This window comes from Antedon mediterranea, chromosome 4, assembly GCF_964355755.1.
Source record: "Antedon mediterranea chromosome 4, ecAntMedi1.1, whole genome shotgun sequence".
In the NCBI taxonomy this organism is placed as follows: Eukaryota; Metazoa; Echinodermata; class Crinoidea; order Comatulida; family Antedonidae; genus Antedon; species Antedon mediterranea.
In genome coordinates, this window is record NC_092673.1 from 7,865,265 (window position 1) to 7,879,103 (window position 13,839).

Genomic DNA, 13,839 nt, shown 5'->3' on the forward strand with positions numbered 1-13,839 from the left:
TCTATTCTTTATTCTCGATTGTTAAAAAACAAACGAAATGCAACAAAATTGATACATGATCAAAGATTTCTCTATGAATCTTGATAAGCTTTATAACTCGTTTGGATATAAGCTTATTGCAACCATGAATTAATCCATGTTGCAACTGATTTGTAAAGCTTGATTCCAGATTCAGATTTATTTGGTCTTTGCGGAAATTCATGACAGACACAATCACTCCATAACATTACAATAACAGACAAAATATATACAAGTAAAATAAATATAAACAAGTAAAGACTTGTAATAAAGATACACTATACAAAATAAACTACAAGATTATTCAACAGTATTTGTCATTGAAAGCACGGATGGAAAAATGGACGAATGAATGTAGATATCTGTTGCTAGTTAGTTCTACGTAGTCGCTTTCCTGACCTTAACCATACATAATCTTGGTGTATTGTTTATCATTTAGTATAATGCACCTTGTCTTTTCTAGGATTCTTGCGGTACATGTTATTACATCAATTGAGGTACTTTCCTTAATAATTCGACAGGCCTTTTTAACAATTGCTATCAGTTTTCCAACATCCTATTTTCTTAAACTACTAAACCATACAATAGAACAAAAAGGATCTCACTTTTAACAACGAAAGAATAAAAAAGCTTCATGATTGTTGGATTAACATGGAAATGATTAAGCCTTCTAAGGAAATACAGTCGTGTAAGACATTTAGCAACGCAACGATGACGCGATGAATATCCAATATTGTTGGCTCTTTCAGGTATGGTAAGTAACCGGTCACTCACTTGAGACGCTAAACCAACTTGGAAGTCTAAGTCTAGAACTAATTTACAAATGTTGATATGAGTAATTGTAATAACTTCGAGATGAAAAAATAATAAAAGCAAATGAGCTTGAATAAAATCTGCAAAAATGATTCATGCCCGAAAGATATTTTTATTTTTTTGAAAGTGACATACCACAGACATTGCAATCAATTACACAAAGTAATCAATAGTTGCAATAAACTCTATTAAGTATTGTTGTATCTTCCGATTATAGAATAATAGAGATCAGTGGTGGTATGTAAAATCTACTGCATTGTAATTGTCGGTAATTATGGGGGTTGGATAGGCCTACATGGATGTTCCGTTGATTAGAAAACAAAAGCGTTTTAAATCCTAAAGTTCGGCCCGAACTAAGTTGTTGAGCTGATGTTTAAGCTCGCCCTATTTCAAATTCTGGTTCAAGAAGGTGAGAGATCTAACGATTGGCGCATTGTTCTACCACGCGGGGAGTTGAGAATCTGCCTCGAGTGAGACAAGACGTGTCTTGGCAGAAAGAGAAAACCTGTTTTAGGACGAGAACTTCCTGATTGCTTGATGAGATCGCTGGAGACATCTCGAATGTTTTACACATATATTTGCGAGTTATAACTCATAAAGTTGTTTTCCAAATAAACGTTCTAATAACGTACACAGTCTATGGTTCATCCTTGGCGTTTGTGTTTGACTCACAACATTAGATATTTTAGCATAATTTTTTGGATTTTATATTTGTTTAGTAATTTCCATATGTTTTACTGCAAGTAATCCGGTTCTATGGTCAAGTATACTGTTATCCATTTTATTGTCTGGAAAGTTGGGTTTTGTAAACATAATGTGCAGTATACAAAGGGCTTATCACTACAGTAAATACTTGCAGATAAATGCCGATATTATTGGTTATGACATTTGGTATACCTGCTTTGTCACGTACAAGTATTGTTGTACAGTATAAGAAACACTACATGAAGTTTTAACTTCAGTTGCTTAGATTTGTATCGAGCACATTTGTTTAGCACACAGATTATAATTATTGTGGCGCTATAGTATGGTTGCTTACTACCAGCGTAGAGATGAGATGATTATCGGAATATGCACCAAAATTAAAGACCAGATCCTTAGTGCCTTATATATGGGGATAGTTTTTCACGGTCTTATTGCCGGTGGCCGGTTATTAACAGGACAATTTAAGAGATCGCTAAAAACGCGATTCTCGTCAGTAAATTTACGGTAAATCTGCCTTAGCGCCATTACACCCACGGTTACCATCTTTATTGTTTGATTGTTGATGGCCGGAGGTTATTATTATTAATTTGAATATATCAGAGGGAACCATTGAAGAATTAAGATCATAATTAAGATCATTATTTAGATAGGTTTTCAAAGTTGTATTATCAGACAATAGACAAAGTTTGTGTTTCCGGGACAACCGGTAAAAAATGGTTAGCCAAAAAGTTTGTCCAAACATTGAAACATCTAGAAATGATGCTCATACTAGATTTGTTTCTGCTGTGCTATCACTCCTCTTGAGTACAATTCAACTAAGCAAACTGCAAAGTTAATCAGAAAACATCCATTTTCTCGATTGATGCTTAGATCATAGATATATTATAATATCTCTATGGTTAGATTGATCTATATGAATCGGTGAGAGAAGTTAGATAATGAGATGCAAAAGTCTAGATCTACACATAGTGTTAACAAAGTTCTGTAATTTCTGAGTGAGAGATAACAGGTGGATAAAGTGGATAATGTAATCGAAAATAAATTTAGACCACTACTAATTAAAAGTAGGAAGTCAACTTTGCTTAATACATGTAGATCAAATTCGAATAAGGTACTCAGAGACATGTGTGGAAGACAACGTTGAAGACCAAGAAGTATAATTACGTTACATTTGTAATAACGTTAGATTCAACGGCACACGACGATATCAATTGACAATTTGCTGGCTGAGGTTACTCGTGACAAAATGAGTTTCAAGTCTGACAATATTTAAGTATCTCATCGAATTTAAGTGCTATTACTGACAAGCCAATAATTGTTCGATTTCAATCAGGCTGTGTAACAATGTGCTTGCATCCAAACTGGATGCCAATTTTTAAAATCAAATGTCATTCACTTCTGGAAGGAGAGACATTATGATGGAGTTCAACGTGCATGGACTAACACATGCAAGATAGGGTATTAAGCATAAAAGGAAGTTTGATTGAATATGCCTGTCCACTCTGGTTTACAGGGACTTCTAGTTTCAAAACATTTATTTACAGACTCTGACATAAAGGATAATTAGGTAAAATGCAATAAAATAATTATACAAGGCAACAACTTATTGAAAAAAAAAGAGCTATGCAATGTATCCTCTTTGGATTGTTACATGAAGAGGCTCTCCCATCTCTTCGATGTTGTTCGCTTAAAGATCGACTATTGCATCTCCTTCTGTTCCCATCCTTGTTCAATCTCTACTCAGAACAGATATATATACATCTGAAAGGTGTAAATATAGGAGGCGTGAATATCAATAACCTCAGACATGCAGACGATACGGTCCTCTTTGCAAGTAGTGAGAATGATTTGCAGAGATGAAATAGAGTGGGCAAAGAGTATGGCACAAAGATCAATGCCAAAAAGACTAAGATAGGCATTGCAAAATCAACTCTTTCTGATAAGCTCTGATGCGACACCTGGACTCTCTAGCAACCTGTCTCAGACAGAATGGAAGCATTTGAGATGTGGTGCTATATAGAAGATTGTTAAAAATAACATGGTAAAGGATGATCTCGAATAGAAATGTATTGTTGAAAAAGAAAGAGTTATTTCTTATTATGAAAAGAAAGAGTATACGATTCTACAGACATATGATAAGGCTGAAAATGTTGCAGCGACCCCTTCTTGAGAGACAAATAGAAGGTAAAAGAGAAAGAGACAGACCTAGTAGGAAATGGACTGATGATCTCAAAGAATGGAGCAACACCAAAAGTTATGACAAATGTGTGAGGCAAGCATTGGATAGAGATGGCTGCCGAAGCATGAACTCTAACCTACTCCAACCATGAATATGGAACTAATACTAATAGGCAATGCAATTTTATTTAAATGTCATTTTGTTCTTTGTTGTACGTCCTCCATCTTAATATTGTATTTGTTTTTTTGTGTGATTATGATTAAAATAAAGATTGATTGAATGATGACAGACGGCAATCTATTGTGACAACTCTTTTAAAAGACCTTGTATTCACCCACGTATACTGGTGTCTCTACTTCATCAGGAAAATGAAATATATACTGTATACTGTATATACAAAACCACCATACCCTAAAAATATAATATGGAAAATCAAATTTACACTTTTTAAATAGATTCTCATTCATGATTCTGTTTTTGATTTCTTTGATTCAGGTTCTTCTGTGTCTTTACTGACTGTAGACTCCTTAGTCAGAAAGGCTGCAAGTTTTGTCAGTGCTTTACTTCGATGAGATATCGAGTTCTTGACAGCATCAGTCATCTCTGCATAACTGTTAAACAAAATAAAATAAAATCTTATCAACAAATTGGAATGAGTTCCCAATATGAGTAGAATATGGAGAGAAGTCCAGGCTTTAAATTTCATATTTAAATAATTATTTGAGTTTTTGTAATTAATTCATATTTATTGCAAGGTCTTTCTTTTTTTGGCTTTATTATTATTTTAATTACTTATTGTTGGCATGAGCTTTGCATAATGAACATATAATACCCGAAATCTTTCATTTGTAAACATATTGACTACACTCTTATCGCGGCTACATTCGGTCATCAAATCATTGATGATAATACTAAATGGTTCCATCGTTTCTATCGAATCCCTATAAAAATTGAATATTGTTAATAGACCCACTAAGTTCAGTGGAAAGTGGTTAATATTCTCCATAACCCCACATTATATCATCGAACCGTTTATCAAAATAATTGTATTCCGATAATTGTTGAATGAAAAATGATTTTCCCGAGGTCAGCCCGCTAATTACAGTGGTGAAGGGGGTTACTAGCACACTCATCTTTACATTTATAATGGATTTCTTAATCATCATAGCAAACATCAACACTACGCACATCTTTTGTTGTTGTCTACGTTAACATTAAGAAACCGACCAGATTTAAGCAAATATGTGGACAAAAAAATTTTAATATTTAATTTCCAGACTGGTTTCCCCCATATTCTACTATAATTGACACAAAATATTTTGACGTAAACAAAACCATTAAAAAAAAAATGTTTAACACGTAGCAACATGAATAATTAGTATAGTTTACAAATCAAAACATTGGTAACTTACGTTTCATCAAATCCATCAGGTTGAAAACATGGATCCCATCCAAATGTTGTCTTGCCTCTTGGTTCTACAATTTTACCCTGAGGAATATACAATAGAAATCCTGTAAACTGGAATATGAATACCCCATTTATTTGAGGGTTTTTAGGGGCCGTTTATTTGAGGGAGGCGTTTATTTTTTGGGATGTAACATTGTTGTATAATCAAATAAATACCCAGGGCTATATGAAAAAAACACAATTAATATCAAGAAGTGATAAAATACATCAAAATGCTTTGTAAATTGTAGATCATGCCAAACAATGAATTCTACTAAAAATAGAAATGTGTTGTAATAAAATATTGTGTGTATGCATGTGGTGGGGCCTTTATTTGAGGAAAACGTTTATTATTTATTCCAAATAATGTTCTATGGGGGCATTTATTGGAGGGAGGCATTCATCAAAGCTGGGCGTTTATACAATAAATACGGTATGCATCAAAGCAAATGCCTATTAAAATATCTAGTACTGAACTCTTGACCTCCATGACCCCCCTAAACCAATGAATCTAGAAACTTTTATTCTTCATGGACATGTCCCATCCCCTGATAGGAATATCATGTACAAACAGTAATTTTTCAATCAACTTACCGGGGTTTTACCATGAAACAATTGAACTTCTTCACCTGGTCCAGAACAATATGCAAATGTACATAATGCATATGCAGATTTATCTTCCCATCCAGTAAGCATACGATGAAGTCCTTGGTAGATAAAGAAAGTAACTCCCTAAAAGTTAGTATGTTTAAATAATAAAATATGCTGTATTGTATATTAATACAATGAACGAAAATAAAAGTGATAATTATAAAGGGTTTGTTCAGACTTATGGAAGTATGTTTAAAGTTTATTGGCATCAACCACAAAAGATTAGTGTAAACCACCTACAACACTGATGTTTAGTTTTTATTCAAAAGCTGCAACATCTGAACATACCTAAAAAATATACTACCTGGAATAAAAGCTTATCTTTCTTTCTATAATTATTTCACATGTTCTTAAAAATAACAAGACATGTTCTGTGCTTGACATTAGGGTGCCATTTGCTAATAAAAGTCCATCCAAACGCTACCCCAGAAAAAGGGTCAATTACACACACTGAAATTAAAAAAACTATTATATTACACAATAAGGATGGCTTACCTTCTGGACCTAATTTTTCTAAAAACCATTTTCTGAAAACAATGTAACATATGTATGACTTAAATTTAAAAATTCTGTACTGTACTTGTAATAAGCATTACCATTGTGATCAACAAAGATGCTTTTTATATTTAAAACTTAGGTACAGGCATGAATTTGTCAATAAATCAAATATGTATAAACATGAATTTCCCTTAAAATGGTTAAATAAAAAATTTGGCAAAATTCAGACATACTTTTTTTCAGTAGTTAGGTAGTTTAACCTAAGGTATTACATGTCTGGTGACTCCCTAGAAAGGGGAAAAAAGATGGTGGGTATAAGGTGGATAATTGTTTTTTAGATTTGATTGTGTAATTTCTCCCCATGGTTATAAGTGCTAATTTTCAAAAAGCTTAATAACATAAATAAAACCTTAAAATTATGAAACATGTAATAAGCATTACCATTGTATCAACAAAGATGCTTTTTAGATTTAAAGCTCAGGTACAGCCATCAATTTTAAAAATAATAAATATAAAAAATTATGAAACACATGGGAAACTATAGATTAATAATTGGAATGCATGATCAAGATGGGACAGTTAACTGGTTTTGGGGGGAAATTTCCTAAACAATTTTAATTTTAAAATACTTACATATATGGACCCGGCAAACCACCAAGAGCATTGAAACATAAACAAGTGTCCTCAACAATCAGTGACCCTTTCACCTATAAAAAACAAATCAAATAAATACTATAGTATATTTTTATTTTCCAATGTTTTTATTTCTGGCCAGTATCGCTTCAGAAACTCTAATTTGTAAATGCTTGATCTCTATTGCACATGCGTACAATAAATAATTTTGGTTCTGGTTTGGGCAACTTATTTCATTATCGCAAATATTGTCATGTTTCAAAATAATATAAGATTTGTTACCTCTTTTGTTGCCTCTTTGCACTTGTTAATGCATATATCATCTGGTTCTCCTTGAAACTCTGGCACTGGAAAAAGCAAATATCAGATACGGTAAATAATAAAATCATCAACAGTCTTGTTTCATTTATATACTGTACCTGGGCATATTTTACAATTGTGATTTTAAAGATCAATATATTTTTCTTTATTTCATCATACACATCCAACAGCGAGTAACCCACTAATTACAGGATGGATAAACTACTTATTTAATAATTTATCGTGCTTATAAAAGTAAGTCTCATTTATAAAGGCTTAGGAGTGGAGTTGAAAGAGTCTGAACCTCGGGGTTGGAAGGCAAGCATTAACCATCAAACTACAGCTCAGCTACAGCTCCATTACAAATCTAACAAATTGAGGGGTTCTAATATACCGGTAATCTACAAAGTACACTATCCATCTCTTTACCATTTTATTTTCATTCATGAAATCACAAAAATAAAATTGATAAAACGAATATGTGGTAACTTACAGTCAATTTTCTGTGATACAACTTGTATTTGTTCACCTAAAATAGCTTTAACCTTTTTATGCCAAAAAAAAGAAAAAAAACGTGACCTTATATTTCAGAAACTAAGTCAGATTTTCATTATTATATCTTTAATTGTAATATTTACTTTTGAATATACATTGTTATCCCTAAAATAATATACATAGAAAGAGCTTCTATCTATAATAGGCTAGGCCTATTAAAAAGAAACGAGCACCGGCGAAAGTTAGCATTTGGCGTTTCATAGAAAATAACGTTTTTCTGGCGGCGGCTCGCAATTTGTTTTTTCGTACATAAGTTGGGGACCTCTCATGAAACGTCACAAAATAAACATGAATAATTCATCAGTTAAATTTGTTGTTCCGTGTGCACCCAAGCGTATTTAGCAACAAGTGATTACAACTGCAATACGATTCTTTCTAGGCCTAGGATTCTAGGTCAATTCATGTGATTGCCTTCGCGCACTCTTCTTCACACACACCACTATGCAAAATGTGGCAAGACACATTCAACTAAGTAGTAATTGGACATAGCTCAAAAAAACCCACGAGAATAAAGAATGTGTAAAATTTTTGTACTGTATTTTTTAAATAATGCATTTACTCAAAGGAACTTTAAAAATGCGCATATATAAACACATGAGATGGAATAAAAAATGTATTTTAGTGTAATGTAATTGTTTAATTTTGCTGACTTATTACTCGGACTGTGTCATACCTAACACACACACACGGAATACTAGAATAGACATGGGCTTTAGAGACCAATAATTAGGCCTAATAAATAGTATTAATAGAAACTATAATTTTAACACGCGTTATTCTTTAGTAATAAATTCTATCAAAAAACACCATTAATACTACTAAAGGCTGATTATTTTGACAATCCACACAAAACGCCGCTATTCTTTTATGAAATCGCATGCCGCAACCCACAGCGGAGAGGATAGGCCTAGAATTGTATCGCAGTTGTGTAATCACTTCTTGTTGCTATACGCTTGGGTGCACACGAAACAAGAACATTTAACTGATGAATTATTCATGTTTATTTTGTGACTTTCACGAGGGGTACCCAACTTATGTACGAAAAAAAAAATCGCCGGCGGCTCAACTTGGCCTAATCCATAGGAAGGAGATAGTAGGCTATCGAGGCCTAGGTGAGGCTAGCTCTGGCCTTGCTAGGCCCAGGCCCACTAGCAGGCTAGGCCTAGCCCTCTAGGAGCTACCCACCTAGGCTATAGTTCTTCAAGTCTGAAGTTTGCACTAAATTGGAAGAAAAAGAAAGGGCTAAATAACCCTAGGCTAATTATTTATTAAATATTGCTATAATATACAGTGTTACCTCTCTTAATTTATTGACATTTCCTGTAACAAATATTAATTTTCTAATCTCTTTCGACATTTTCAATTTTTGTTTTTCGGCTGTTCACACAAAAAATCGAGTGTTGACAAAGTGCGAGGCAGCGAGGCAAGCAAGGCATGCCAAATATTTGTGCGAGGCATCATTTTATCATTTCCAAAAGTGCGAGGCATGCAAGGCATATAGTTTACAATTTCAAAAAGGTGCGAGGCATATCTTAACGTGCTATTATGCTATATTATAGGCCTAATAATCAATCGATACAAGCGTATCTAAATAGATTCGTGTATACACTCATCATGTTGTTTATTTTTATGTAACGATTGTTTTTTAATTCAAGTCATATCGTGTCAAATTTTACTTTTACAAAAGTGCCCAAACTACGGTTCAAAAATCTGAACGACAGTCTTCAACTTTCGATAAACAATAATTGTTATAGCGACACACTCATCAAATGACTGCAATGTTTGTTGGCATTTCGAGCGTGTTCACTCACATGGCTCTCGAACATAGCAGAGTGAAAATAATATGTTGTCACACCCCTGCGCCTAGATCCGGTAGACCCGAGAGATGGAAAATCCCTCTTTACTATATAGCAGTAGCGGAATGATTCAGCCCTCAGCTCAGAGGATTGTGGTGCATTCCCCTCCTATAGCACGTGGTTTCAGCAGCAACGCACAGGCTTCTCTCTGAGCGGCGTGCCAAAGACATTTTTGACATTCCATTCTCTAGGAACAACACGTGTACCTCTCTCGCAAATAAGGTGAACAGCGATTGCCAGGACAAGTTCAATAACTGGCGGTGAATAAAAGGTAACTGATATGCCGATCCAATAACATGCCGCAAAGAAAAACAAATTGCGACAGAATTCTGGAGCGCGTGTGAAAAAAGACTTACGTCCGACAATTGTAATACTAGGCCTAAAATTAAACTTTAGCTAATATGCTTAGCCCTAACCTAGATAAGAGGCCTATGTAGAAAATAATTTAATCAATTTTGATATAATAATAATTGGTGTAATATTTAATAATGATACACTATTCCTGTTTTAGTAAGCTAGGTATATTGCGAACGATTTGTATTTACGCCGTGGTTAGGATTCCGGCACCGGAACTCAACTGCCCAGCGTTAGGGAATCCGACACGCTATTGCGCATGCCCAGAGCGAAGTAATTATAGCTTTGCACTTTACCGCGCACCACCACACCACCGGCGAGAGTCGGAGAGTGTTAGGGATTTACTGTAGCCTATTGCTGCCTATAGTTAGTCGTTGCGCGAGCGAGAGAGCGATGGATGAAACTTCCTTGGCCTAGCCTAGCCTAGGCCATATGAATTAATAATTAAAATACCACTACGCCACGCGTTAAAATAATTATTATGATATTGATAAGAATCAGCCTATCTATCTAAGAATCGTAAGGCTGTAATTTTATTAGACAGAGTGAATAGCGTAGCGACCCCGACTTCCCGAACGGTTCTGTTTTTTTCACATCATATCTGCGTGGCGGCTGCCGTCAACAAATCAACTTGTATACGCATGTTATTACAGTATAATGCGTTATATGAAATCTTTTATTTTGTACTTGAAAAATCATAAAACTAGTCAGGAAGCAACCATTTTTTTAATTACGAAATAAATAGGCCCCTGGTCACATTTAGCTGGTAGGCATCTAGGCTAGTTCGCCGTGGCGCAGCTATAATCCATCGCTGTTTATAGTCTGCTGTAGATGGATGGATCGAGTATAGAGTCGCCGATTACCTCACTCTGGGCATGCGCAATCGCGTGCCGGATTCCCCAACGCTGGGCAGTTGAGTTCCGGTGCCGGAATCCTAACCACGGCGTTGTATTTATTGTTGTCCATGTACGTACTAATAAACCTGGCGCTAGTTTCCTTCGCTTGTATTTTTACTCCAAATTTGATAACTAACTTTATCGTGTGAATACCACACCTTAGAAGTATACCTCATGAGTACTTTAACCGATTCACCACGATAAGCGCTTAAAGCGCTCAAAAGGTTAAAAGTCAAGGTCATTGTAAACAAATTATCAACAACAAAAAAGTAAATCGAATTTACATGCGCAGTTTGCTGTGCATGAATCGTAACAACAAATTATACAAAATACTCACAACTTCTTTTTTAAAAATATGCTTCTAAATATATAAAAACAATTGTTGAAGTTAGTTTGAAAATAAAATTCGAAAATATAACCGTTTTTCGAAGCACGCTGTTCGAAACGCGACAGGCGCGTTGAATGAATCTAGGCCTAAACATACAACGTAAAATCGTCTAAAATCCATCTTTATTTCTGATAATCACTATTTTGAAGCTTGTATACAATAAATGTATAATAAATAAAGATTATGTATCAGTTACAGTGTCTAAATCGTCATATTTCCATGTAAAAATGTGATTTTTCTACCGGAGAAAAGTCGTGAAGATGTCCTCACTAGGGCCGCGCCATATTGTTTACCTTTGATTGTAATATGAACCCTGACATGTCAGATGCATTATGGGCATGAAATATTTGTTCAAACTCTGCGCAAAGGTCAGTTTATTGAAGCATAACTTTTGACAAACATTTTGATACCAAACTTGTTTTAATTTCATAAGTTTTCGACGCATTTTCGTCAAATTTTCTGCAAGCTACACGTCTAAAACAGCGGACTAAGCTCCCGAGGGATGCCGGTGCGCGTGAGAATCCCGAATTCCAAGTCGCTTTCGGGATGTTTTTTTTAACATTCCCGGTGAACAAACAGCGGCGACGACGCTCTCGGGGCGGCTCCCGATAGGCCTAGGCCCCATATGGTCATCGTCGGATGAGTCAGTCTACTAATTTCTTCATAATTTCGAAACCGGTCATTCATAATGGTCAAGTTTGGTCTTATTTTGAAGAGAAGAAATAGGTTCTGATGAAGAGATGAGTTTTATTATGAAATATTTATTAATTTTTGTGCATTTGGTAGTCAAAGATAAATTACAAATTTTTAATAATTTTCCTAAAATATTTCTAAAATTTGCATAATCCATACTCCGCCAAAATAAGTTGTAACACAAATTTGATAACATATTTGGAAATAAAATGTCCTTTGCATTATTTTTGTTTTTTAATTTTTTTAATGTCTGTGTTTAGAAAAAAAGTTAGGGTTAATTATATGACATATGCTTTTTGGGTCCCAGGGGAGCAAAATAAACTTAGGGGTCAATGGGTTAATGAAAGAATCACATAAAAAGTAACAAATAAATCCTTAAATTAATGATTTTACAGGCGTGTTTCTCGCACACTGTTCGCGAATTTCACTTATTCAATGTTCAATATTTTTGTTTCTATGGAGCGCCAAAAGAGCAACGATAATAGAGGACTAAAACTCAGTGGAATGCGTCAATTTCTCATGCATTTATTGGTGAAAAACACGTTTTATTTCAATATATTTGTTAATTTGTCAATAAAAATGTTGTAATATGTTACTGCTGATACTGTTCTGTTTTCAAAGAATAATAATCGATCCTAAATCAACATCACTACCTAGTCTAGACCTAGGACATTCTACTAAGGATATTATGATGAATTTTTCTATTTTATTCTTTAAAAAAAGGTTAACGAAACCGTGTACATTATCAACAGTAAAATTTTTCCTTACTGACAGTGACAAAATCTATTGAAATTGTACTTGATTTTCACCAAATAATGCGTTAAATATAAATGGATTCCACAGAGTTTTTAGCCCTCTAATTAATTTTGCTCTTTTGTCGTTCCATAGAAACCAAAATATTGAACATTGAGTGTGCGAAATGCGAGAAAAACAACGTCTGTAAAATCACCAATTTAATGGATTTATTGTTACTTTTATGTGATTTTTCTTCATTAAAGTAGGCCTACTAATTCTAAGCTGTGGTATTCAGGATAAAGTTGGTTAAAATACAAGGCAGGTGCAAAAGGAAACTAGCCTAGCGGGCCTAGGCCTAGGCTACTTCAATTTCGGTGATTTCCTGCCTTGCAATTTTGAGAAATGATAAAATGATGCCTCGCATTTTTTGATGATGGTAAAACGATGCCTCGCATAAATTTCTGACTTGCCTCGCATGCCTTCCCTGCCTCGCACTTTGTACTACCCCAAAAAATCGCCGGCGGCTCAACTTGGCCTAATCCATAGGAAGGAGATAGTAGGCTATCGAGGCCTAGGTGAGGCTAGCTCTGGCCTTGCTAGGCCCAGGCCCCCTAGCTAGGCTAGGCCTAGCCCTCTAGGAGCTACCTACCTAGCCCTCTAGGAGCTACCTACCTAGTTAGGTGCTATATAGGCCTAGTCTTCAAGTCTGAAGTTTGCACTAAATAAATTGGAAGAAGAAGAAGGGGCTAAATAGCCCTAGCTAGGCCTAGGCTAATTATTTATTAAATATTGCTATAATATACAGTGTTACCTCTCTTAATTTATTGGCATTTCCTGTAACAAATATTAATTTTCTAATCTCTTTCGACATTTTCAATTTTTGTTTTTCGGCTGTTCACACTTCTCACACACTCACAAACTGCTAGGCCTACGCACGTGTTGCTCTCTCTGGAAATTGTTATACACTATGGAACGCCATTTGTGTCTTTCTGACAATTAAACTTTTCACAAAAACATTTATTACTGAACAGAATATAATTCTTTAGAACATATTCATTTTAAAATTTAAAAATTAAACAACAAATTAATTGGTGTATGTGTCGTCACAAGGTAGACTG

The 13,839-nt window shown here is 34.7% G+C and overlaps 1 protein-coding gene across 2 annotated transcripts; it reads right to left on the reverse strand.

The window, feature by feature from the left end:
• Positions 1-3,696: 3,696 nt before the first annotated feature.
• On the reverse strand, positions 3,697-13,662 carry LOC140046521 (inosine triphosphate pyrophosphatase-like). Of its 2 annotated transcripts, XM_072091193.1 has the most exons (9): positions 13,605-13,633; positions 9,097-9,162; positions 7,738-7,789; positions 7,227-7,291; positions 6,945-7,018; positions 6,309-6,340; positions 5,757-5,869; positions 5,128-5,204; positions 3,697-4,326 (listed from the first exon to the last, which is right to left on the reverse strand). In XM_072091193.1, the coding sequence occupies exons 2-9, from the start codon at positions 9,154-9,156 to the stop codon at positions 4,179-4,181; spliced, it is 621 nt and encodes a 206-aa protein (XP_071947294.1). In that variant the 5' UTR covers positions 9,157-9,162; positions 13,605-13,633; the 3' UTR covers positions 3,697-4,178. The 2 variants fall into 2 exon arrangements, with proteins under 2 accessions (XP_071947294.1, XP_071947293.1); XM_072091192.1 differs by lacking the exon at positions 9,097-9,162 and having other exon boundaries at positions 13,533-13,662.
• Between the last annotated feature and the right edge of the window lie 177 nt (positions 13,663-13,839).

Bases quoted from the DNA above. Each gene is read 5' to 3' on its own strand.
- LOC140046521 (XM_072091192.1), bottom strand. From the start codon at position 13,592: ATGTCGAAAGAGATTAGAAAATTAATATTTGTTACAGGAAATGCCAAT. The intron at 5,870-6,308 runs GTAAGCCATCCT...TTATCTACCAAG, and splicing joins AGAAAAATTAGGTCCAGAAG to GACTTCATCGTATGCTTACT. The intron at 5,205-5,756 runs GTAAGTTGATTG...TATATTCCTCAG, and splicing joins TGTTTCATGGTAAAACCCCG to GGTAAAATTGTAGAACCAAG.